At 44.3% G+C, this 26,029-nt stretch overlaps 1 protein-coding gene across 3 annotated transcripts in view; it reads left to right on the forward strand.

Moving 5' to 3' along the window:
- Positions 1-808: 808 nt before the first annotated feature.
- Positions 809-26,029, forward strand: part of ITPKA (inositol-trisphosphate 3-kinase A) — a 39,323-nt gene continuing 14,102 nt past the window's right edge. For 2 of the 3 annotated variants that reach the window (XM_041398293.1, XM_041398373.1), the window contains exons 1-3: positions 809-1,620; positions 1,945-1,995; positions 24,659-24,755. In XM_041398293.1, the coding sequence (XP_041254227.1) occupies positions 1,117-1,620; positions 1,945-1,995; positions 24,659-24,755 (652 nt within the window). In that variant the 5' untranslated portion in view covers positions 809-1,116. The remainder of the gene's footprint in view (positions 1,621-1,944; positions 1,996-24,658; positions 24,756-26,029) is intronic. The other variant, XM_041398457.1, reaches the window with a different exon arrangement.

A 26,029-nucleotide genomic window follows, 5' to 3' on the forward strand; every position in this document is an offset into this window, starting at 1 on the left:
AGCCCAGGAGGGGTTACATTTTAGGTAAAGAGTGGGAGTTCAGCAGGCAAGAAGTACCAAAGCAGGGGGTGTCAAACGCTGAAATTCCTTCAAGGGGGCTTAGGTATCGCAGCAACCGGCGGCTGAAGGCAACCTGACCGAGCACGGCTCAGCAGTAACGCGCTGACTGACAGACAGTTCGGCCTTCCCGGGAGGCCGGCGCTGCCGCAGGCCGCTGTCCCACGCCGCCGGCAGCCCGCCGGGGATGCCACAGCGAGGCGTGGGGACCCCAGCGCGGCCGGGGGAGCGCCCTCGGCACCGCGCGGTCACTCGCGCACCGCCACCCGGTCCCGCGGGCTGGTGACAGCCAGTCACATCCCCGCCCCCGCGGGGCGCGCCGAGCCACCCAGGGATGCCGCGGTCCCGCCACGGCAGCCGCGGAGGCCCGGAGGTGGCCCCCGGTGTCACCCCCGCACCGAGGGGATGGTCACACACGGACCCCAGACCGCCACCGCCACGCGCAGCCCTGAGGGGGTCGAAATCCCCAGCGAGGGTCAAAGGCCGCGTCCCCCGCGTCCCCCGCCGGGGGTGGGCTGTGGGGCCGCGCCGCCCTCCGGCCCGCGGGCGGCCGGGGCGCGCCGCGCTGCGCAGCCGCCGTGCCCGGGAGCCGCGGCCGGCGAGGGGCGGCGGGCAGAGGTAAGGCGGGCGCGGGGCGCCACACCCGGACGGGCACCGGGACACCCCCAGGCCGCTCCTCGGGGCCGCCGCAGGGAAAGCGAAAGCAAAAGGGCGGTGATGGTGATGGTGGAGGCGGCGGCGGCGGGAAGGGGCGGGCAGGGGTTCCCGCGGCGCGGCTCGACTCGGCTCGATGCGATTGGATTCGCTCCTCCCCTCAGCGCCGAGGCGGAGCGGGGCGGTGGCGGCGGGCGGGCGGTCGGGCGGGCTCAGCGCGCCCCCATGGCCCTGGCGCCGGGTCAGCGGGCACGGTAGCAGCCTCCGGCTGTCGCCGCGGGTGACTCAGAGCTGCCCGGGCAGGGTGGGCTGGAGATGCGCCTCTCCGCCGGGCTCCGGGCAGCCGCGGGAGACTGACTGAGCCACAAAGAAGTTTCCCCGGCGGCGGCGGCGCGGCGCTCCCCCATGCACGCCTCCGGCCGCCGGTCCTGGAGCGCTGCTCGGCAGGCGCCCGGCGCCGACCCCGCCATGGAGCCCCGCGCGGGGCTGCACAGCAGCCCGGAGCTCAGCCGGGCCAAGCGGCTGACCGTGGGGGAGCTCTGCTCCCTCTTCGAGGCTCGCTGCGCCGCCGTCGCCGCCGCCGCCGCTCGTCAGCTGCCCGACCGGCCGAAGAGGGGCTGCCGCCCCCCGAACGGGGTGCTGCCGCCCGTCATCCCCCGGCTCACCGTCACCGCCGAGGAGAGCGAGGAGGCGCAGGGCAGCCCCCAGGCGCGGCCGGCGCGGCCGGAGGGCGGCGGGCTGAGGACGGGCAGCTCGCTGCACCTGCAGTCCCGCCGGCTGTCCAACTCCTCGGTCTCCTCCACCGGCTCCTCGTCCCTCCTGGAGGACTCGGAGGACGACGTGCTGAGCGACACGGAGTGTAGGAGCCAGGGCATCGTGCACTTGGAGCACGGCGAGGACACCAGCCAGGTAGGGGTGTGCGGTTCGCCCGGGACGCGCTGCCCCCTGGCCGGGCAGCTGGGCGCCTGCCGGCTCCTCAGGGGCCAGCAGATGCTCCCGCTTGGAGTGAGGTTTCCGTGACCCAACTCCAGGAAAGCTCCGTGAAACTCCTGTCCTGGGCCGGCAGCAGTGTGCTGCTGTGCCTGTTGGAAAAGCGCTTCTGCACGTGGGCTCCTCAAAAACCCGGCCAGGTGTGCGCTGTTTCTTTCTGCTGTGGAGTTGTACTTTACGTCCCAAGAATATGAGGAGATGTTTTTTGATCATAAGTGGGTTGTTTTTTTCTTTTTTTTCCAGTCTCCTGTGTCAGATGCTCAAAAAAAAAAATTACCAGGCATTTCCCAGCAGGTATTTTTTGTCTCTTTCAGTCCTCGAGTCTGTGGTTGTCAATTTTTGAGCCACTTCTTGCTGTGAGCATGACAGGAGATGGGGAGGGGCTTGGAATGGATAGAATGCATGCTTTTGTCCATTCTGGCAGCAACACATTCTTCTCAGTAAATCCCCTCTGTAATTTGGCAGCTTTCATCCATGAAGTGTATTTTTAAAGGCATATAGTTAGTTGCTTTTTCATAGTCTTTGATGTATATTTCCCTGACTCCATATAGCATGCTTCTCAGGCTTTTGTACCTGAAAAATGTAGCTTTAGTGAATTACCCCTCCCACCTTCATTGACACTGCTGCTTAAATTGTTGTTCTACTGCCAACTCATTGGTGCTGAATTGTTTTCAAGCAGAACATATGCTTTGATAAAAAAGGTATAAAGAAGAAGTAATGCAACTTGTAGGTGATACCTCCAGCTGGACTTTTCTCATGGTAATTGTGGGTTTACTACTTTAGAGGACACATAGTACAGGAACTAAAATGCTGTGCACAATATTGGTTTTGTTTGCATCAACTTGTAGCCTGATTTTGGAAGAGGAAAAAAAGGGTTTTGTATTTTGTCATTTTGAGTATAAAGAAACCTGTAATAATACTACTTAGTTTGTACTTTTGATTCTGAGATAGCATCTGGTTTGCACAAAAAAAAAAATCAGTTGTTTTGCTTTCTTTTCTAAAAGACATGCTATGCAATTTTGTGAAAGTAGCAGGAGAACAGAAATTAAAGATAATAAAAGGCCATGGGATCATTTGACTCATTATCCCTGCTATGGCAGTATGTGTGCAGCAAGAGTTAAGTGCTGATGCTTCAGCAGTAAGAGAACTCTGAGGTGGCATCGTGGTAGCTGGTTAAACTCTCTGTGAATATAGACTGAAGCAAAACTGATTCTTCAGATGAGAAGCTGTGCTACGTCAAAGCTTATGCTTCTGGTTCTCTGAAGTCATTGGTACTGAATGCAGAATTGAGACCTAAATGATTGGGGCTGTATCTTCCCTGTAGGCTGACATGCATGTATCATGTGAGTGCTACCACTTTATTTTAGGAAGTCTTTATAGTCACCTTTTAATTACAAAAAAATAGAATATTAAAAGAAGAAGATCTCTAACACTGATTTATAGATACAGTAAAAATATCCATATTATAAATGTTTTAAACTCTGAGAGACCATCCTGTTCACTTAGGTGTGTGGGAAAATGAGAACTTTGACAGTATTATAATAATTCAGTTTTTGAAAAAGTTTTTGCAGTTTTCCAAAGTTTAGTGCGGCTGCAGGACTGTTTAATTCCTCCTTGGTAAAGTAAGTATTCCCTCAACTCAAGTGAAATACTTGATGTTTTAAAAGGCTGAGTTATGTTTCCATTCCTGCAGTGTAGAGGAACATGGGGCAAACTGTGCCCAGGAGCTTGCATTCTGGCTGATTTTCTTTATCTCATTATCCCTTCTGTGGCAAGTCGTCAAACCCGAGCAGGGACTGGTACCTAGGGCTCTAAACCAGCAGAACTTCATGGCACTACCTAATAAATTAAATGGGCTTACCTTCTCAGTGACTTCTTACATGGTTCATCCCTCTCTTCCTTGGTGCATTACCCACCAAGAGCTCGAATCCCAGGAATCTGCTGTTTCTCCTGTGGTCAGGTGCACTGCCCTTGCTCACCAATACCTGGAGGCATCCAGGACAGTTCTTGTGGTTGATGTCTTTTGGTACTGGACAATGCTGTCCAGTCATTTCCTCAGCAAAACTGACCTCATACGGTGCCAAAGTTGGAGTCTATGCTTTGAACCTCTGGGGGTTCAGCTTTACAGGATGCATCCTTTCAACTCGTAAGTCTTGAGGCAGGATGAATGTTTATTTTAGAGTGGAAGGCTTTGGGTTCAAGGCACGCACATGCAAGTGAAAGTAACTACAAATTTCAGGATAACTTATGGAATGGTTTTATATTTTGAAGATTTTATTTAGAGGCAATTTGAAACATTTTGTTTATATTTATTGTTTCCAGTGTATTTTAATAGGTGAAGGCTTGTTCTAAGAGTAGAACACAAAGCATAGAGACTTTTCTGAAGGAAACTGGAATCAGAGGTGGGTCAAAGTTTCTGTTTCCTAATTCATGGGAAATTTTGACATTTTAAAATTTCTCTTGTATTGGGGAATTCCCTGAGACTTTTGTCTGGAAATGGTGGAAGTTAATTTGGAGCCTGGCGCCTTATGATTAAACTGAGACCAATGCTCAGAGAACTGCTGGGTTGTCAAGCCTACCAGGCTCCCCAGTGCCTACCAGGGACCTTGGAAACTTGCCCAGGTCTTCAACTGTGGGAGTGGAAGTTCTGATAATGTTCCTGTTATCAGAGCTTCAAGGCTTCCATCTGGAGACCCAGGAACTTGAGACCTAAGCTGAAGAAGGCCCTCCCAGGCCTCGCTACTGTTGATCTGGAGATCACGACCCAGCCGAGTCTGAAATATTGTGGGCTCTCAAGCTACCTGTGCAGGACTGTGTGTGAGATGGGAAGCTGGGGAGCCTCTGTGTCCAGGGCTTGCTGCCCTGGAGTTCTCAGGCTGTAAATCCCAGGATGGTATGCTTGGGAGTTCTGTCTCTGGCTGTATTCCTTGGAGGAAAGTTCTCCTTGGTAGTTCACTTGGCAAAAAACTTTCCAAGAGGATGAGTGATTCAGTGAAGTATTCCACAGAGCGTTTGGGGTTGGATGGATTGACACATCATGATGATGTTAAATTTTTGTTTCTTCTTGAGCACAGTACGTGGGCATGTCCCTGGAGTGCTGGGGGCAGTGAATACCTTGGGGCCGATGGATGGTGACAGTGCAGTCCCCGCCTGGCTCCGCTGGGACTGTTTGCATGGGGCAGGCCCACCTCTGAGAGCAGCTCAGTGGGTGGTGTTCCAGTTTCTCTGCATAAGTTATCCATGCCATTTTGCAGTAATTAGCAGAGGCTTTGAATTGGGCTGTCCTGGCTTTCCTGAAAGAAGACCCTTCCAACAGTGAAGGGATGGAAGTATGAGAGAAGCCTGTTCTGCTGTGCTGTTTGTTCAACTTGGAGTTTGTGAAAACCAATGGTGCAAAGCTGTGATAATGGAAACTGCATAATGACATATTTGGAGCTTTGTAACTCTTGGCAGTAACTTAAAAGAAGAAATATTGGTTATTTTTAAAATAGCCAATTGACAGAATAGATTTTACCCTATGGCAAAAACTAACATTCCTGCATTTAAATGGGGAGCATACTTTTGTAGCCTTGCTTCGTGCCCTTGGGAGGTGTATATACACAGCTGAATCTTGCAGTGAAAACACCAGTGGTGCCTTTATAGTAATGGAGAGGATATAAGAGTTATGTATTTTTGTCTTCATTCTGTCAATGAGCAGTTTTAAGAAGTATGAAGTCTGGTTAGCACCTTCTTTGTTGGGACAGAGGCTTTAAAGAGTGGTTTTCACAGAGAATAAACACCATGATAATGTACAGCAGCCTCTAGTCCTCTTTATGGGAGAATGTTATTTACTAGATAGAAACATGCCAAATAAATCTACTCATTTTCATAGCTGTGACCTGTCATTCCAAATTCCTAGAACTGTAACCATGAGAACAGCTGACAGTTTGCTAGAGAGAAAGCAGTTCAGTTCTTGCCTGCAGTGATACCAGTCCAGAAACTTTGGGGGATATTTATTAGTGAAGTGCTTTTGGTTTGTTTTCACTGATCTTCTTAATTGTATTTTTCATATCATCAAGTACCTTAAAATGGACAAATGTATAGAAAGGCACACACACTTAGTAGCTAACTAACTAAATAAATTAATAAATACAGGATGAAAGTTTTAACTACTTTGGCTCAGGGGTGGGTTACATAAGCTAATGCAGTAGAATGTAATTGTTATTTTTAAATGAAGAATAGGAATGACGGGATGACATAAGTAAGACTGTTAATGGGATTTTAGCCTACTCTCCAAAGGAAAGAAAGCTTGTGTAATCACTCTATCAATTCAATTTCAACTGCTTTAGTAGGTTTCAGCCAAATTTGGCAGTGGCATAGACATCTCAAAGTTTCTTCAAGATCTCTTTAAAGTTTCAGTAAGGTCAGACTGGGTGGAAGAGAGGAAACCAAAATAAGTGCATACTTTTTCTTCTCTGGGAAGAAGGTGCTAGAGGAGATAAACAGCTATCTTCTGTTTCACTTGTTGACTGGCAAATTGCCATGTGCATACTGGCTAGTCCCTAGGTGCTTCCATGCTGGATCCAGCTGCAGCAGGTAGTGTCTCCTCTCCTGAGGGTGGTTAGGAGAAGGTGTGGGAGGGATCGTACAGTGCTGTGGGCTGGCGAGGTTAGGGAATGTGGAAGGTGCTAGTTGAGGCACAGGGTGAAAGGGAGGAGTTATGAGGAGGTGTGGAAATGTTAGGGAGGTTGGAGGGCTTTTGGGACAAGTTTATAGAGGACAGTGACAAGCTGTAGATACTCAGATAAGGGTGCAGGACAGTAGATACCAGTCAAGTAGAAACTAAGCTTCTCTAGTGTTCTGCTCACGAAACAGCTGCTTTTGATGGAATACATTTCATGCTGCTAAAACCATGCATATTTATAATGACAGTAGCAAATACTGAAATCTTCCTATTGTATACTGAACAAATTTGAGGCAAACAGCAGTAATGTTCCATGTTTGCACAGTACTTGGAACAAAACAGAACTGAGAGCCATCTCTCAGTTTGAGGATGAATTCTTCACCACTGTACATTGCAGTGGTGGAGTGTATCAAACCACCAGCAGTATCAGGTCTAATGGTGACTTTTTATTAGTAGTGTGGATTCTTGTCTGTAAGGAAATTACTTAGCTGCTCCCAAATCAGGTGAGAGAGAGGCAATTAAATGCCTTATCAGATAAAAGTTTCTAGTCCTGGATATGTCTGAAATGGTGACTTAGACATTATAAGATTCTTCTCTTCTGAATCAATTTCACTCTGATCGTTTTCATTTTTCAATGTTAAAGGACATGTTGTTTGGGCATACAGTGTAAAGTTGAAAGAACTCTGTGCTAACTTTTTCCTTATGGACCTGCTGTGTTGGGTGGGTTGCAGAAGTTTCTCTGTATGCCCACTTTTATAGTTCAAACTTCCTTATAATGCTTGTTTCAGCTGGAAAGGTGAGGAAAAAGTAACAGCAGCTCCTCATCATTGGGTGATGCATATTTAAAGAGGCCATACCCAAGTGTTTTTTTCTCAAACTATCATTGACTCAGCAGATTTATTGGTGAAAACCCATGCCAGTCTTAAAAGGAATAAGGGTAATGGTTGGAGCAATAGTTTGGAAATTTTGCATGTCTGTATATTTTTGGGTTCTGACCCTGTTAGGCTGGTTTGATTAGAGTGAATATTTTTTAACTGGTTTATTTGAGTACCGTGCGTAATTAGTGTGGCAGTTAACATAATCAAAAATTACCTCAACTCACATCTAAAATTTATTATAAGTTGAATATGTTAAAGTGAATTGGTTTGATTAAATGCTCACAATGTGATGCAATTTAATGTCGGAAGCTGAGAATGCACATTGTATTTATGTGGTAAATAGCTGTTTTGTTTAGCAGTGGCTGAGAAAAAACTAAGGATCATCAGATGGCATTTTGTAGTGATTATAAAATGTGGTGGTAGAAAAAGTAATGTTAACCTCATACATCTTGGAAGGAAAAGGTGATCTTATGTACAGCAGCAGTCAAGTCTATCTTTCTTCTTCTTCCTTCACAGTCAGGGTAGTTCTTGCAGAGAAAGGGGGCTGAGGCAGAGAAAATTGGCTTGTCAGTCCATGTTAATTTGGATCTTGCATAGCGTAGGTTTAAATGGAATTTTTAAGTGCTCTTCTCTACCAAGAGAGCTTCATCTCAAAAGTTCACAGATTAGCAAATGGCCTGACACTGGATGAACAGTGTGGTGGTGGTGTTTCCGATGGTGGTGTATTGGTGTATTGTTTCCAATGCTTAACTAATTCATTCCTGTCAGTAATGGAGAATGCTTTCTGGGATAACACATAACCAGCAGCATTTGAGTGGATTTTTGTACTGATGAATGATGAACTCCTCACAAGGATGAAATCTTTTACATTCCAAAACATGTAGGTGTGAGACACATTCTATAGAAACCTACCCTGAGCCCATCAGGCCTGGCTATTGTTGCGTGTTAGGAAATCTTCTATTCCTTGGCAAGCTTGGGAAGAAGTCAGCCAAAGACAAATCAACAGCTCATTTGAAGCAGTGATTGTAGACTTGACATGATCCAGATTTAGAGCTTGGGACAGACTCTCCAAGCCAGTTGGTGACTATAGCAAGCAGAACACAGACACTGCTTTGTGAGAGCTTGGCATTAACCCAGAATCCAGGAGCACTCCAATTTACAGGCTGAAATATCCAAGTAAGGTGACACAGTGATGCAAACACTTTAAACTGTTTACCTCAGCCCACTATTACCAGGTTTGTTTTACTCACATTCAGCTTCAGTCTGCCGTTCTTATTCAGCCTTCTGACCTCATCTGTCCATGAGCTGCATTCTAACAGAGGTGTGGTTACAGGTGATAAAGAATATGTATAGAAACATGTTTAGTCTGGGTGTCATTGGTACTGAAATGTGTCTGATTCATCCAGAGGATTAACAGGAAGCTGGATTGTTGCAGAATGGTATGAGTTAGTTAGTGGGAATGGCACAGTTCACTTGGGATCTATCAGCAGAAACTGCTTCATACAACTTCATGTGTACTTTGTATAACTTCAATGTGATAAGAATAATGTCTCTTGATAAATTGCATTGAACACTGCTTAGAGAGAGAAGATCTTTGTTTTCAGTGATGGTAGAAAATTATCATTCATTATCAATATAACTGATTTTGTCTCCTGATCTCTGCCACATCCCAGCATAAAGTGATCCAGTCTTAGTTACAGCTGCATTCACTACTCTGAGCTGCTACAGAGAACACAGCTTTCTTTGTGTCTCAGCTCTTTTCAAGCAGCTCCATATAGCTGAGAACACTGCAGCGGTTCTTTCTAGTGATGTTCACTCAAGACAGCACTGTTTTCTGTGCTCTACTTTGTTTGCTTCCTGTGGTGGAGTGCTGAATCAAATGCAGGCTTCTACTTCTCACCTTTGAGGTGCTGGTGCTAGTCGAAGTCTGTGTGTTGTGGGCACACAAGAGATTGATGGAGCTCAGCTGTGAGGGATGTGTTCAGCCATCCCACTCCAGGCGCAGGAGGTGAGCTTGAGGAGGCTCAGCTGTGCACGAGGCAGCTGTGAATTGGGTTTTCCCATACAAGAAGGCATTTCTCACCAACCAGCCTGCTCTGGCTCACTCTGCAGCACGTACTTTGGAAATGGAGGGAGCACCGTTGCCGTATGTCAAGACCTTCCACTACTGGAACCTCTTCAAGTGCTCTGAAATCACCGTCTCTGCTGAAAATCTTCAAAGATTTGGAAGCATCTGGCACAGATCTGAGCATGTGGCACAGGTAGTGGTACTGTCATGCGCTTTCAGATGACCAGTGTTATGGGTACACATAGTGCAAAGGGCAGCTGCAAGGTTCTAATGCAGGCTACTTAAGAGCAAAACTTTGGAGATGAGGTGAGAGGGTTGTAATAGCTTCAGGTTATGTACCATCAGACAGAAGGGGAGTGACTGACAGGGATTGGGAAGGCTGCTGGAAATGCATGGGGAAGAGCAAAACTTAATAGGCAAGCAGATTATTGCTTTAAAATTCAAGGAAAATACATTCTCAAAAAAAAGCAAGAGAACATGTGACAACTATATTAAGAAATCATCAGTCAAACATCGAAAGTATATGTAATGAAAGAACTCACGTGCCTGCCTGTTAATGTTCTACTGTCTTTCATTACATGTAGGCATAGCACTTGATGCAAAGAATTCATGACTTTCAACAGTTCTATATTTTCAGTCAACTCAAAGGATAAGTTACAGTTCCACAGTGACTGATGTCATGTATTGCAGAACCTCTGTTTATTCACAGATAGCTCTGCAGCAGATCACAGAAGGGAAAGGCTGACTTCCCAGTTTAATGCTGCTGAATGCTGATGTGGAGAGCTGTTGCCTTTCACACTTTCACAGTCCCTCTTTGCCTGGAAAGAGACTAGGGAAGTTATTTATGGAGACTTTCACCATGACCAATAACTGTATGTTTTTCATTCTCCTTTTGACTAACTTGAGAGTGAGGTTTACTAGCAGAAACACTGAACATTTGTACATGCAGCCAAAGTTAGTGGGAGCTGTTCTACAACGGTATTCTACAGTATTGTATAACTGGGTATTAGGAAAAGCAAAGGTTGACATCTCAGTTTAAGCTTTCAAAATTAGTTGTACTTTTCACATTAACCTATCTTTCCTTCAGTATTTTTCTTTAGAAGATATGAATAAAGCCCTTCATTTAACAGGGTGTGAGAACAAATTCACTAACATCTGGAAAACAGTGTACTGCTGCTGTAATGGGCGTCTTTAAGTTTGTACCAAAAACTCCAATTCTGAAAATTTCTAACTTCTGAGTACTCAGTTTTGCATTTAAGGCATTATTAAAGTTCTAGCTCAAATGCAGTTCTGGATCTGAACGTGTTCCAGGAGAGGAAGGTGCTGACATCTGGCAGTGATGTTTCACCTCCCTCCATTCCCAAAGTGCGCGCTGCGGAACGAGGCGGCGCCGCCGGGCCCGGGTGAGGTGGCCGTGCTAGAGAGGGCACTCACAGCAGGGCTGCGCTTGGAGAGGCTCCTCAGGCACTGTGATAGTTCCCCTCTGGTGTGGGGAAAACCTAGTTCACAGCTGCCTGGTGCACAGCTGAGCCTCCTCAAGCTCCCTTCCTGTGTGTGGCTGAACACATCCCTCACAGCTGAGCTACGTTGATCCCTTGTTTGTGCTGTGCCCAACAGTCTCCACAGAAGGTAATTAAGTACTAATGAGAGTCTACTGCAAATTAATTTGAGGTTCTTACAATTTGCCAGGCTTTGTCAGATTGACTTCTGCTCCTCACATTGCTTGCTCCTGAAAGCACTCCTCTTCCTAGATTTCAGGTTCCTTCCTCAAAATTCAAGGTTAAAAAGCTTTTCAGAGGATTCACTAGAAATTTTGTAGTGGGGTCAGTATGAATCTTTTTCTAGCCTTGGAAACAGCTCAAGTTTTTGTTAGAGTTGTTCAATCTGAAGCAAACCAAAGAGTTTTAGCTCTTTTTTGAGGTGGTTAACTTAGAGCAAATCACCAGAGAATGAAACACATATAAAGAATTCTTGGGCTTTGCTGGTTGTGCAGGAAATCTGGGTTTTGGGACCCTGGTCTTCTGAAGGAGGCAGAGCTAGAGAAGGCTGTGTGGCCTTTGTGCTCTTCTCCATCATTGTATGCTTATGTGATGCAGCAGAAAGGATAACAATCTGTGTGAGCAGTGTTTTTGCATGCAGATCAGCTGTTATCTTGTGCAGGGTTTGAGTGGGTTGTTGGCTAAGTGCACTTGACCTGAATATTCTAGTAATGATAAGCTCTGCTTGGTGTGGGCTCCCTCTGCCACCCATGTATGGTCTGTAGGGACGGCGTCATCGACCCCACAAAGGGTCAGCTTTGTTCAGAGAAAAATATAATGTGCAGAAACTAACAAACCTTCCTACGCTTCAGCTCTCACTTTTCATCGTGCAAAATGCTGAGTATCAGAATTTTGAGCTGATAATTTGATACATTTTGTATTGTCTTGTTCTGTGGCATTTAAATAAGGAACTTTTTTGCCTTCCTTGTACCAACCCAGAAGGAATAAGCAATTAAATCCTGAGGTACTCATTTCAGGACAGATCCTGACATTCTGTTGAAAAACCTATAAAAGGATTTCAAAGTGGAGACTCCTGACTTTCAGGTGCTTGGGTTTGGGCGCTAATCAGGCCCCTATAGCAAGACCACAGAAAATTACTTGCTTTCAGCAAAGACACCAAGAAAGGGAGTAAGTCATGAGCTCTGTAACAGTCCTGTCATAGTTAATCACTATGCCAACAGTCTCCAAGTCTTTTTCCAGTGATAGGACTGGCTGATATCCTGATTATGATTTCTCATTCCAATATTAAAACTAGAGTGACAGATAATTAATAATCTGTCTTCTGTCCCTGTTTATCCATTGGGATTTTCCATATCATCTCTAGAAATATGTCCTCTTCCATTGCTATAGTTCTGTGTCTTGATCCTAGTCTGCCTTTTCAGTCTTCTGATTTTACAATCCTGTCTGGGACTATAGGATGAATATAGCCAAATCACCAATATTCTTTTTACATTGCATTCTTTAAGAAAAAGACTAGATGGGCAGCAAAATCAGTCTTGTCTTGTGAAATAATTTCTCTGCGTGGCCTGTTCCCCTTTGTCCAGTGTAGGTCATCATCCACCTGCAGATGACATTTCAAATGTCTGTCTTCTTTGTTGAGCCCTGGTAAATTGATATTGGTCCCTCTTGGGTTTTGCTACCTATGTCCAATGTGGCACAGAAGGGCTGCTTGCTCCATATATCAGGAGGCTGGTGTAGGTGGTTGTGCAAGATACGGGAGTGTGGCTTGCAGTTCTGTTGCTAGGAGCCAACAGTATGAAGTTCTTTGAAGTTTTATGGGGGTTTTTAAATCTCTTTTACCATCAGATAATAATTTTGGTAGATAAATGGTCCTTATAAATTACACCCTCTTTATTTTACTTTATTTTTAGGTGAGTTTGCATCTTAATAATTGGCAGTTGATGTTTATGCTTCTACAAAGGTGGGATCTCCAGTATCCTGGTGGTGAACACAAGTTTACCTTCCGGGCAGAGGAAGCATGCTCCATAAAACACATTTGCTATTGTTCAAACACCCACAACTCTTCAGGAAGACAGATGCCTTGTTTCAGTTTCAGTCTTTAGTTGAGTCACTCATGCTTATGTAAGGTTTGAATTTGATTCTCTTTCTTAAGGCTACATTATGGAAATTAAAATCTTAAATAACCCCTTGTCTCTGGGGCTAGCTGCTACTGATACAGAGGAGGAATTCAACTCACTTCTCTTACGTTGTTCTGTTAACAGAAATTACCTTTTGATCCTGTAGTTTTGCTCAAGGGGAGAAATCATCTTTTCTCTGTATTCCTTACATAGTTCTTAGGGCTGACTTGGGGAAGGAAGAGTTTCTCTAATCTTAGGTTTGGGTCAAAAACAAACCTTGTAAGCCTCTTTCTCCAATGGGATAAGGTGAAGAGTCCTCATTTCCATAGAATTACAGGTTTCTTAATCATTGCCATATTCCATTAATAGGAGCATGGGTTTTTGTTTGGTTTGGGTTGTTATTTTTTTGTTTGTTTATTTCAAAATCCTTTCAACAGAGTGGTTTGGAATAATCTCAGGGTTATACTGTGTTGAAGCTTGGAGTTATTAACGTGGTTGAAGGATGTGGCTTTCCCCTAGGTAAACACCGCACCCCGCTCCGCAGCAGTGCCTGTTGCATGTTGACACTTGCATTCCATTGCCAGGGGTGGGCCCTGTTTGAACAGTGCAGTGCATTGCAGGTGAGGCAGTAACTCCTTATGCTTCCTTAGAGGATAATGGCAGAGGCAGTTCAGAGGAGACAAGGCAGCAGAGGTGGAGTACTGGACTTTGTCTTGTGATCGATGGAAGGGCAGTTGGCAAACTGCTACTAGTATATGTGTGGCCTGTTTTTTACATGACATATTTTTAGACTCTCATAATCCTTTTCACTTAACACTGAGTTACTGCTTATTTGAGTACATGACTGTCTTATTTGAGTGCCTCTAATTTAGTTTACAAGCACTAATTACTTAAATTATTCAACAGCGTTCTGAGGTAGAGTTGTTACAACCTGCAGCTGTGGGAACTGGAGCAGAGAAAGGGCACATATCTGGACCTAGATTCCATATTGAAGCAGTGAAATTAGCTCAGGTCTTTTGTGAGTGTCTGACATGTTAGATGCCGAATTATCTTGGTGGAAAAGTTATGTAAAAATGTTTTAAAAATCAATATCGGTCAGTAACCTCTCTATATGTATGTAGATATATACATGCAGCAACCTTAATTCTGTCCTTGTGCTTCCTATCCTTTCCTATAGAAAAATTAATTACAGTACAATGGTCTTCCACTGTTACATTTCTCAAAGGCAGAATCTCAAAGTTGTGTGGGATGCAGTTTCTGGGGCTGTTAGGTGAGGATGTGCTGAAAGCAGGGTCAGCCTACAATGTGTGCCCACTAACCCAAACTGCTGGGGGGAGGAAGAGAGGGATCTTTGACCAACTAGTAGAAAACAGTTTTGCAGTTCCTGTTGGATGGTAGTGGTTTCTGGCAAGTAGGAATGTGTAAGAAAGGATAAGCATTAAAATTTTCTCTCTTTGTTCAGACTGGAGATTCTGCTGTGGCCTCTGAGTCAGTGGGCTGTTGAAGTGGTGGTGTGCCGAGCCCTGAGCTGCTGGGCAGGCAGGATGGAGCTGTGTCTGCAGCTAACAGACTGCACGGCCATTGCAAATGAGATGAAGCACGTGCTCAGCTTCCTTCCCAGCTTCACTCAGGGGAGATTAGCTTATTGAAGTTATTTCCTGGCTTCTTGCCAGAACACACTGTCCCTTGATGTTACACAGAAACCACACCTGGTTTAAACTGATTGGCACTTGTAGAACATTTGGATTTGAGGTCATGCACAGTTCACAAATGGCAAGTTTGCGCCTTAACAAGTTGGGATTATGTTTTAGGCTAAACCTATTTATTGGTCTATGCACAGAGAAATGTGGATCTATTTGGGTTTTAAGTATTCCCAAATATTCATCCTGTTTGGAACTGATAATTCTGTGTCCTACCTGATAGGATGTTTGGCTTATTTTATCATGTAAAGAGTGTTGTCTTTCTAGATGTCCCCTTCTCATGACTGGAGATGTCAGTCAGTGACCCATGAGATGTGGAAGACAGGCAGAGAACTATCAAATTGCTAGACTGTTCCTGAATATTTAAACTGCAGTTGTTTTGGAGGTTAAGAAAGATTTCTTTCCTTCTGCCACACCATCTGCTAAAGTGGTGTTTGATTTACCACATATCCGTTCTGGGTGATGGACAGCCTGAATAAATCTTGAATGTTTGGGCTCTGAGTCAACTTTCCTATAGTGAGGAACTTTCCGTTTACTTCTTGGATAGTAACATTTCAGTTTCCAGCAAGACTGATGTTCTGGCAGAATCCTGATAGTGGCAGAATGTCACTGTTTCACCTTTCCTGTGCTCAGTAGGGACAGTAGCAGAGCTCCATCCTGTTAGAGACCTAGTGTCTTTCAGAGCAGACCACAAGCTGTGAAAGTAGGGATAATAGCCATATTTAATGCCTGCTATGGAAGGCAGGCAGTTTAGCATCCCTTAGAGCAGAAAACATTTATTCTTGTTGAATTAAAATCTGTTTTTCAATCAACAGTATCAGCTTTTACAATATATCTGTGAGATAAATGAAGGAAACCCTTGTGACAATGCAACTTTGAAGCCATCTAACTTTATTATTTTGTCTTTTGTCCTGGGAATAATGTAGGGGTTGCAGATATTTCAACTGGTAATAACCAGAAACAAAATGCTGATATAGATCCCTGCAGAATAGTCAGCAGATTGTGGCTCTTGGTGCTCTTTGCAGGAGGGCAAGCAAGGGTTTTGCTTCTTTGTAGATCATTTTCCTCTGATTTAGAGGGGAACTGATCCTGAACTGTACAAGTAGAATTCAGCTATGGGGTGGGACAAGGGATTTTGTTCTCCTAGTAACTGAGTCTGATATTGATCATCCATTTCTCTTACCTTCACTTCTTCCTTTAGTCCAGACATAATGAACACCCAGCAGGCTTACCACGCATCCTAAAGAGTAGCAAAACCAAATTATGTGTGCATCTCACTGCATGGTGAGGCACCACAGGGGAGAAAACACAGGAACCTGAGGCTTCTGACTTGCAGTGTTGTTTCTGCTTATTGCATTAAGTGTTTCTCATGACTCCGAAGATTTAGCCCAGCCCATCCTGAGTGCAGCACAAACAGGAAATGGAAACCCTGCAGTCAGAGGATCCACCTGCCAAATGTTGGTTGAGCAGCTGTGGCCCTCACCCATGGCTGAGTGCAAAGCCAGATGCATCAAGGGCTAAGAACAGGCTAAGCACTGTTTCTTGTCTAAGGTTGGAGGCTGGAGGGTGAAAGAGAGGGAGGGAGGGAGAGTTGAAGGTGTGTTCACAGTTTGCCTGGCAGTCTGATGAGAGGTGCTGATCAGGAGGCTGCTTGTGTAGCATGCACACTGCTGCTCTTTAGGAGTGCATGTGCTCCCTTGCTGTTGATTATCAGTCTTACAGCTCCAGCTGGCACTCCTACATCACGGGAAGATCAACTGTGTGACAAAGCAGGGAGTGTTAAGTTCCCTTGGGAACTTAGATGTAGGGATGGTCAGGGCTGCCAAGGCATCCAGTAGGTGGAGACGGCTCGGGGATATCCTTGACCAGGGGTGTGGTTACGCTGTATTCCTTGAGCAACAGCTGACGGCATTTGAAGTAACACAGCTTTCCTGGCAGAAGGATTTGCTGTGATTTGGCCAAATTATCAGTTGGCATTGATTGGCATAGATCTTGGTGTGAAGAGTGATGCTGTTGGCTGTCAGGGCACAGACTGAAGCCGATGCTCGCAGCTCTGCACTCTGGAGCAGGCTGTCCAGACGTCACTTCTATCGCAGCACGGCATTCTGGCCCCAGATAGCTTTTGGTCTAGCCATAAAAACTGACTCCTCTGTGGATCAGTGTTTGGTGCTTGAGGAACCTGTTTCCTGCCCAGGACTAGGAGAAGGTGAAATGTGGTAATAAAGGGGCTGAGTTGCTGTGGGAGCCTTAGGCGACCTTGGGAGCTGAATTAAGCGTTGCACTCAGAAGCTCAGTGATAAAGATTTGTGTGAGGGTTCACTCACATACATTTGGGGAGCATTCTCCTACTTAACTTGCTCTTTCACCTCCCACCCATTGAGATCTTTGTCTCAATTTGTGATTCATGACTGATTCAGCCAAGTGGGTAGTAGACTTGGCAGCAAGAATCTCCTGAGCTTGAGGATTCCAGGAACGTTTAATAGGGACCAAGAGCATAGAAACTGGCTGCTGAAAGTATAAAGTGCCTTATATGATAAATTCAGGGATTTGCTGTCATTGTTGTTTGGGGCATTTTTGTTTTAGCTATGGGAAAATCTTGTACCTTGCTTCCCTACACATAACCTTGTGGGTATTTCAGTTATATTTCTCCCAACAAATATGGTAAAAATGTCATGTATGCCTCACTTGCTCCGCGTCTTGTAGGGTGTTCTAAGTTTTCTTCAAATACCAGATGATCCCAAGCCTAGGACTTGTTATAGTCTGGATAATTATAAAAAAAAGTAATGGACTTTTGATCATCTGCAATCAAAGTCTTTTGCTATCTGCTTTATGTATTTTAAAAGTGTGCATGAATGTGTATGTATATATTATCAGAAGAAACGTGGAGGTTAATTATATTTTGCTTACGTTTGGTATAAAAATGTCAGCAGGTTCAGGACCTGGGTCTGACCAAGATGACAGCCTGCCTGTTTCATATCTGCAGAGACAACTATAGTAAGCCTCAAACTGAAAGAACTCAAAACCAGAATCCCGTGATAGGCAAATTTTGTGACTGTAACCGGAAAGATACTGTGTTGCTCAGCAACTCTCACTATCTTCTTAATTTTATTTTTCTTATATAACTTCACTGAGATCCTCAGTTCTCTCCATGAGGTGAAACCATATGGTGAACTGTCCCAGAGCTATACTCCTTGAGAAAATGAAATCCCTAATAACCATTGAAGCTGGCTGCTGGGAAGCTGCACCCATGGAACAGTCTTTGGTTTGGGGGAAGCTGTGCTGATAACAGCTTGTCTTGGTAGAGTATTGTGATTTTGACAAAGCAGTAGATGCTTTGCTTAAGTGTTATGTGGTTATTTTTTTGGTAGATTGTAATTATAGTACTGTTGTTATTGACTGCATTCACACAGAGAAAGAAGCAGATCTAATTACTCAGTGATTAAATTAGGCCAGTAATTTTCTCGGTTTTGATTTGCTCAAAATTATTTCTCATGGAAGCTTTTTATAGTAGGGGCAGGTATTGACTGTGTTGAAACAGATGAAAAGAAAGTTTTGTTTCGACTAGGTTTAGTCCATTAAAATAATATGGTTAATGGCTTTTGACCTATGTATAAGTTCTTTACTGGTGTAGGTCCAATATGCAGGTCAAAGCCAGTTCAAATACAGTGGCAGACAGTAGTGAAGGCAGAGAACAAATATATTATTTAAATTTTCTAAATTATTAAAATAATTAAATTAAATGGCATAAATAATTAGGAAAACAAATTAGCTTTCAAACTCGTTTCAGTTTTAATAAATTATGGTAAATAAAGCAGTCAAGGGTTTTGTAAATAAAATTAAGTCAGAGGTTTTAGAAAACATTTTAAGTAATTGTATATACTATAAAAAGTAAAATTGGAGGCCAAAAAGGCCAGTGGTATCCTGGAACCATTAGGAAAAGCATTGCCAGCAGGTCTAGGGAAGTGATTTGACCCTTCTGCTTAGCCCTTGTGAGGCTGCATCAGGGCTCCTCAGTACAAGGGAGACATGAGGCTCCTGGAGCAGGTCCAGAGAAGGGCTTGGAAGAGGATTAGGAGACTGAAGCAACTCTTATAAGGAAAGGCTGAGGAAGCTGGGCCTGTTCAGCCTCAAAAAGAGAAAAATGAGAGGGCACCTCATCAGTGTCTATCAGTGTCTGTCAGAGGAGAGCAATGGGACAAGAGGCAGTGAGCAGAAACTGAAGCACAGGAAGTTCCACCTGAATAGGAACTAGAACTTCTGCAGGTGGCCAAGCACTGGAACAGGTTGCCCAGAAAGGTTGTGAAGCCTCCTTCACTGGAGATAGTCAAGAACCATCTGGATGCAATCCTGTGCCACGTGCTCTAGAATGGCCCTGCTTGGGCAGAGATGTTCGACCAAATGACACACTGTGGTCCCTTCCAACCTGACCCGTTCTGTGAAGTAATAATAAAATTGTAAAAGATGCAGAGTTTAAAAGAAGCAGTTATGAACAGAAAGTGACCAGCTGCTCACACTGATACATAAGACACCTGTGTGAGTAATATTGTAGACCTCCTGAGGATTTGTTGTGTCGCTCAGAGTAATATATGTGCTAGAGTGTGACCAGGAAGGAAGAGAAGAGGGACAAAACAGCCAACCCAGCAGAAAGGTGAGCCACTGGAGAATGACTAATACTGTGCCTGGATAAGTCATAACTGATACCCACTTTAGTAATTCTTGGTGTTATTTTTGGGGCTGCTCATAGAAGGCAGTTCCAGCCATTGACTGGTCTGATGAGTTCCCAGACACTTTTTACTTTTCCAGACACTGTTGCTGTGGTTACTGTGCCCCAAAAGAGGCCAACGCTCATCACCTTCTCATGGGCCCGCTGCTCACTGGGTTGGCCAAGATCCCTGGGCAAGGGGTTGCTCAGTGCTCCTGCATTTTGGGCACATGGCTCTTACAGGATTGTTCTGAAGTGCACATAGTAACTTTTTGATAATTACAGTTTTCTGTACTCCTTACAAGTCCCTGTGGAGGAACTTTGTTCCTTTTAGGAGTTGGTGAGACACTGAGTAGGCAGTGGCAACCAGCATTACAGATAAGATTTCAGCCCCCGTGTCCCAGAGTGGCAGAATTTAGCCTAAGTGATGTAAAGACTTTAAGAGAACAGTAGATTATGATGACTGACAATTAAGTACTCTTTCTTAAAGCCTTCTAGGAAAAAAAAGGGATTGCTGAAAAAATTTCTCATGATCCTTTTGTTTCTTGCTGTCATGATAGCTTTCTTATGTAGGCTTTGTACTAGTGTGCAAAAACAAAAAAAAAAAAAAAAAAGACAACAGAATCTTGGGTAAAGAAATGGCTGAAATTTACCCAGTAAAATGATTAAAGGGTCATTGTTTACAATAGCCCAGCAGAATTTCCATGATGATTTACCAGCTCAGGCAAGAAACTACACCTCCACTCTGCTGCTGATGGAATCATGGATATTTTTAAAAACCCTGTTGATTTATATTGAATTTTAGTGTTCTTTTGTTCTTCAGCTCATAGTATCAAGTAATATGCTAGAATTATGAAAGCTGAATTACTTCATTTTTCTGAAGAAAACGTTTTTCTTATTCCCCCAACGCTTCCTAATTTAGATGTGACTGATGGTTTTTAATTATTGTAATTGCTGAAAAGTCCTAAGTGAAACAAATTCTTTTGTATGTTACCTGTTTGTCATTTCTTGCCTAAGGGTGGTTACATATGTTTCAGATCTTCACAGAACTGAGATGTTGTTTTATTTTTACCCTTAAATAAGTGAGTGATTCTATTTATTTTTCCATAGAACAGCAGAGGAATGTTCAGGTCCTTATCCACTGTTGCCTTTAGGAATTAGAGTGGCTTTCCTGTTCCTGAGGGATTCAGCATATGCTCAGAGAGATGCTAGGTGTTCTGTACTGCCTGTAAAACAACAATAGCAACTAAAAAAGCTCCATCCAGTTCAAGCTCTTCAGTGAGCTTGCTTATTAGGATGTTGCAGCTCTTGTCCAGCAGTGATGGGAGGGTTTCAGGAAAGCCTGGTAGTTCTTATCCTTGGCAACAGTGGAGTCTGAGGCCAAACTCCTTCAAATGGATGAAATACCTCCCAGAGAGTTCAGTGGATTTTCATCAGGCAGGTCCTCTGGTGTATTTGTGCAGGCTCGTCGTGGCTGTGTTTCTGCACCCTGGTTGTGTGTGAAGTTGCATGCTTACCATGAGAAAAGGCCTGGAGAGAGGTGTGCTCACACAAACCAGTGGTGCTCGGTTCCTGCTGCTCTTTGCTCTCCCGTAATGGATAGACACGATGGCAGCAGCCACCTTTATCCAGGATAGAATAGCTGGGGAATACCTCACCTATGCATCTTGTCTGCACATGCACTGAGCAGGTCTCCACATCTGCTGCATGGATGTGTGCTCCTCTTCAGAGCTGTGCTCCAAATTTAGGAAAGTGAGTCAAGAGAGTAATCCAGGTAGCAGAGCAGATACCAAGCCACAGTTCTTTTGCATGTACTGCGGCTGCATTGTGTGAGTTGCTTCTCCCATTCTCTTCCCTGAAATTTTGTCTGTTTTCTGCCAGAGGCACACTTGCCATGGCACAGACTGTCACATGGTCTGCCCCATTGGCAGAAAACTTGCTTTTCCCACTTTAGTGCCCCACTCTCTTTATTGCTCAGGGGGGTTTATATCATGTGTCAATTAAAGTTCACATTGAGTAAATTACTGAGTCAAAGAATGTTAATATTTTTCAGGTTTGCTTCTTGACTCTTTTGGAATGCCTTTCTTCTTACTGTTGGAAAATTCTTGAGCATATTGAGGCGTATAAAACAGTATCAGTGATGTCAATTCAGACTATCCTGAATACAATATACAATACAGATACAATACAGACATACCTGAGTTTCACGTGGGAATCTAGAAGAAGTGAAATGCTGGAGAAACCCAGGCAGAGCAAAAAATCAAGGAATACTGAGCAGGAATCTAGAAGAAATCGGGTCAGAGGGAGATAAGGCTGCAAATACAGATGGGCAGTGGTAGAAGCCCTCTTTGCCATTGCAGCATAAAGCAGTGATTTGAAAAGCACATAATGCCGTTGCTAACAAAGAAGAAGAGATCTTGCTTTAGAAATAGAAGTGAGAATGATTCCTCCTACAGCAAGCACACAAAGTTTTCATCTTCCCACTCACACCACTGCTCTACCAGCATGCAGCCCTGCTTGCATCCTGGCAATTTGTACCCTGGGTTGAGTGAGCTGGGAGAGTAGAAATTGAGGTAGAGGAAAGTGAAACTGCTGAACCCCTGCTGATGGCAACACTCCCTACAGGATGGGTCTGAAGGCAATCCTTTCCCTCCTAGCTTGAGCCTTCTGCTTTCCTTATCTTGAGGGGGAGGAGAGGTTTGTGAAGAGATTATTTATAATTAAAAAAGGTAAATAAAAATTGTCAGTGTCTATTTATTGGATGAGTAGCTTAAACATCCTTATCCAAGGCAGCCGTAATCTAAGCAGCCAAAGTCCACTTGAGCTAGGGCTGAATTTGGCCCATTGTTTCTCCTTCACACCCACAGTACAAATAAAAGCTTCAGCTTCTTAGCATTTGGTGGGAGGGAGGAGGCAGGAGAGCCACTGGAGTGTGATGTTGCATTGACAGTTGATGTGCATTCGTTGAGAATCTGTGCTTCTCGTTACTGATGCGTGTAGCAGTGTGACAAGCCACTGGGAGACAGGATGCAGTTTGTCAGGAGAGGAACATTAGGATGTGTGGGGGGTCTTTGTGACAGAGTTGTGGAGCAATGTTGACTTCTGATTAAGGGATGGGGAAAAACTAGTGTTGCCCTGAAAACTGGTCTGGAATCTTAAAAAACTAAATCTTTGGCAGGAGCTACATTCAAAGAGGTTATTTTACTTCATAACAATGGGGGTTTTTTTCAACTATTGTTTAAATAACTTGAGGCTCTGTCCTTCTGAAGTAGAAACAGCACAGTAGCCTGAAGAGCTTCTACTATCAGTGAAATCTCACAAATGAACTACACAACAATAATTTCTTTGCTACTTGAAAAACAGTATTTACATTGCACTTTCCTCCAGAAGAAGGCTGTGGACATGTTTAGGTGGTGTACAAGAGTCTCTCTCATCCTCACAGAACAGCAGTTGGGTCTGCAATAGACACAAGTCTCTGTTCAGCACTGCAAGGCTGCAGTTTGGAGCAGCTTAAGGCAAATTTTAAGAAATATGAAATCCAAATAATGTAGCATATGAAGAAGTTAGTTATGAAATTAGAGTTTACCTAGAGCTAGTAACATCTGTGGAGTTTTAGTAAGTGCAACTGAGTCTTCATAATTCTCAAACATCCAGGATTTTCTCTGGATGCTTCTTCTCACTGGCGTAATATGTTTTCAAAAGTGTCATTGATGCATGGGGCACATATCTGACTAAGAGTGAATTAATTTCAGCTTGAACTCCATTAAAACCCAAAGTTTAATGGATAGAAGCAATCTCATTTCAGAACAAGTATGCTCATGTGGCAATTACATTGTTAAGTCTGTTTAATTCGAAGCATTACTTAAAACTTTCTTGTGAAGACAAATTCCTTTAAAAAAATCCTTGTGTCTGTGGGATCATATATGGTCTTGATGCATTCTAAGGTAACTGCAGGTTTTTCCCTCACATGGTGACCAGTGTTGCTGGAGGGTACCTTATAACAGATGTTGTGTAAGTTAATAAGTATGGGGAAGTGTGGCCAGCTCGGAGAGTGATCTGGAGAGCAACATTTTACCTGTGTATCATTGCCTGCAATTTCACATTTTCTGTTTTACACTTAGAGTAGAAGACAATAAAAATTAGGTATCCTAAGCACCTAAATATTTGGATCCATATCCATCCTAGAGAAGACACAGTTGTTTTGAATGTGTATTTTCCAGTTGATGAGCAAGCACCTAAACTTGTTTTCAGTGACATTAATACCTCCCATTGATTTTGGCGATTCCCAATTGGGCCATTGCTAAACATTTCTCTAAGTGCAGCCTGATCCCCAGCTACACCTGATCTCAGCAAAACCCCCTCAGCTCTAAACTGTCATGCCATAAGTATAATGCAGTTCCATTTTTCTTCTCCAGCAGGGTGTTGTGTTCTAGTGGTAGAAGAACTGCTCCTGCTCTCCTTGTTTGTAAAGCACTTTGGGATCCCTCCAAGTGTAACATGAACGTTGGTGGGCTGTAGTTCTCTCCCATCTGGGTTTCAGTTCCAGAGCATGAGACTTTTTCACTTTCTACTTTCTTTTTTTCTTTCCTCTTGCCTTTGTGACAGAGCACTCAGCTGCTCTTTGTGAGCAGCTGTTCTGTTTCCCTGTCTGCCTGCAGCGGTACCCAGACAGCTGCAGCCAAAGGTTGCCAGAGCAATGCCCAGCTTTGTTAAAAAGTAACAGGATTGGGAAAGAGGGGAGGGAGTAGGAAAATTCATGACCTGGAGTAGATTCTACAGCACGCCAATGGGTGCTGAGGGACTGGGTGAGCTGCGTGTCTGACTACAGATGCGCTTTCTATGCAGGTGTCCCAGTAGGATTTACCTGCTGACCCGGGGAAAGCTGCTAATCATGAGGTGATGCTGAAGTTCTCTGGGAAAGGAAATGTTGCTGACAGTGACAAGCAGCTTATGTGCATGTCTCATGGAAACTTAAATGTGCGTATGTGTGCATGTGTGTGTTCGTTCAGCATCTGCTGTCCACATACTGTGTGACTCACACACGGAGGGCGAGGTGTGGCTAAGAACAGGCCTGTGACGTGCAGTATGACTCTTTTTTCCTCCTTATAGGCAGCTTTCTTGTGCATGGCAAGGCATTATCTTTATTTGTCCATTCTTGGGTTTGTGTGCATATTTTTCCAACAATGATGATAGTGTTTGTTTTGTGGTTCCACCTTGGAGCATTTACACGTTAGTGAAGAGCAATTCAATGTGCATGAAGCTATGTAATACATTTGTAGCATGTCAGGATTTCAGCTTTTGCCCAACTTAAGATTTCTTTTCTTTTCCAGAAAAAGGCATGGCATACAATTAAAACCATGGTTAACTTACCAGTCATCAGCCCCTTCAAGAAACGCTACTCATGGGTGCAGCTGGCTGGGCATACAGGTGAGAGGGGTACCTTCAGTGTGTTTGTCTCTGGGGTGAGGATGACTGCAGCATGAGGAACAGTCTTTCTCTGTTTCCTTCCTTCAGGTAAAAAGGAAGCAGGCAATATCACACAAATCTGTGACCTAAAACATATTTCAATTGTGGTGTGCATAGGGAAGTGGGAGTGATATACCTGAGTAATGAGATCAGCAGGGAAGCAATGGTCAGACTCTGGAGAAGGGCCAGGCTTGTAAGGTGTAAAATACTTGTTAGAGGGAAACAAGAGGTTGGGGAGCTAAAGCCCTAATCAGTCTGGTGCTGTTGGTTGTGGTATGGGATAAGTAGCCAGTAGTTAGTTCTCTAGGGAGAAGGATTACTGTCCATGCCTGTTGTGCTTCAGCCCTGGAAAGGACAATGTTTCTAATACCACTCCAAACCCCTCATCTGAATGTACGTCCTTGGGTGGGAAACAAATGGGAAAATTGCCTTGCTGACCATGTGTTTGCATTGTGAGTCTGTCATTGTTCATTGTACGAGTGCAAGGAGCAGCTCAGTTGGTTGATTCTAGTCTTGTGTCTGTAAAAATTGGTAGGTCTGCTCTTAGTGGAGGCTTAGTTTCATTTGTAAGGCAAAAAAACAACAAAGAGAAGACATCGGGTTTGTGTCTCGTGCTTCATATAATTCCTGTGCAGTGCTGGTGGGAGTTTATTAGTACACATGTGGGCAGGCACCCACGCTGCATCGTGCTGTAATGCAGTATGTGAACCACCTCTGTGTATGCTGATGCCCTAATATGGAGCACTTCAAAGCTGTGCTGAGAAATTTACTGAGCCCTAGAAATTGAGTAGCTGCATTTTGCACAGTGTTGTTGTTGGGTCTGATTTGTATCACACAAAGTACCAAGATGACCCAGTCTTAATGCAGTTTTTGTCACAGAAGTGTGGAGTTGGCTTCATCTGTGTGGAGTGATGCCCTGGTCATGTAATCATAACCCTTCTGGAGACTTGTATAGTGGAAGAGGAGAGTTAAGAGTTTAATAGAAGCTGATTAGGAGAGATACTGTTCCAGTTTCCTTTTAGCAGTGTTCTGTGGTTGGGTTTACTCCATCCTTTCTGCAGCTGTTCTTCTCTGATATGACAGTTTGTTTCTGAACTAGACCCTGGGCTGTTACCAGCCTTGCCCTTTTGCTGAGGCAGTGCCTGTTCTAGGATTTGTCAGAGAAGAACCAGTTTGCAATGGCTGAAGGATCCCGCTGTGGTAAAGGTTGAGTGTTATCCCCAGGGTTAATGAGG

Source organism: Onychostruthus taczanowskii, unplaced genomic scaffold (genome assembly GCF_017590055.1).
Source record: "Onychostruthus taczanowskii isolate IOZ18803 unplaced genomic scaffold, ASM1759005v1 scaffold1, whole genome shotgun sequence".
Classification (NCBI taxonomy): domain Eukaryota; kingdom Metazoa; phylum Chordata; class Aves; order Passeriformes; family Passeridae; genus Onychostruthus; species Onychostruthus taczanowskii.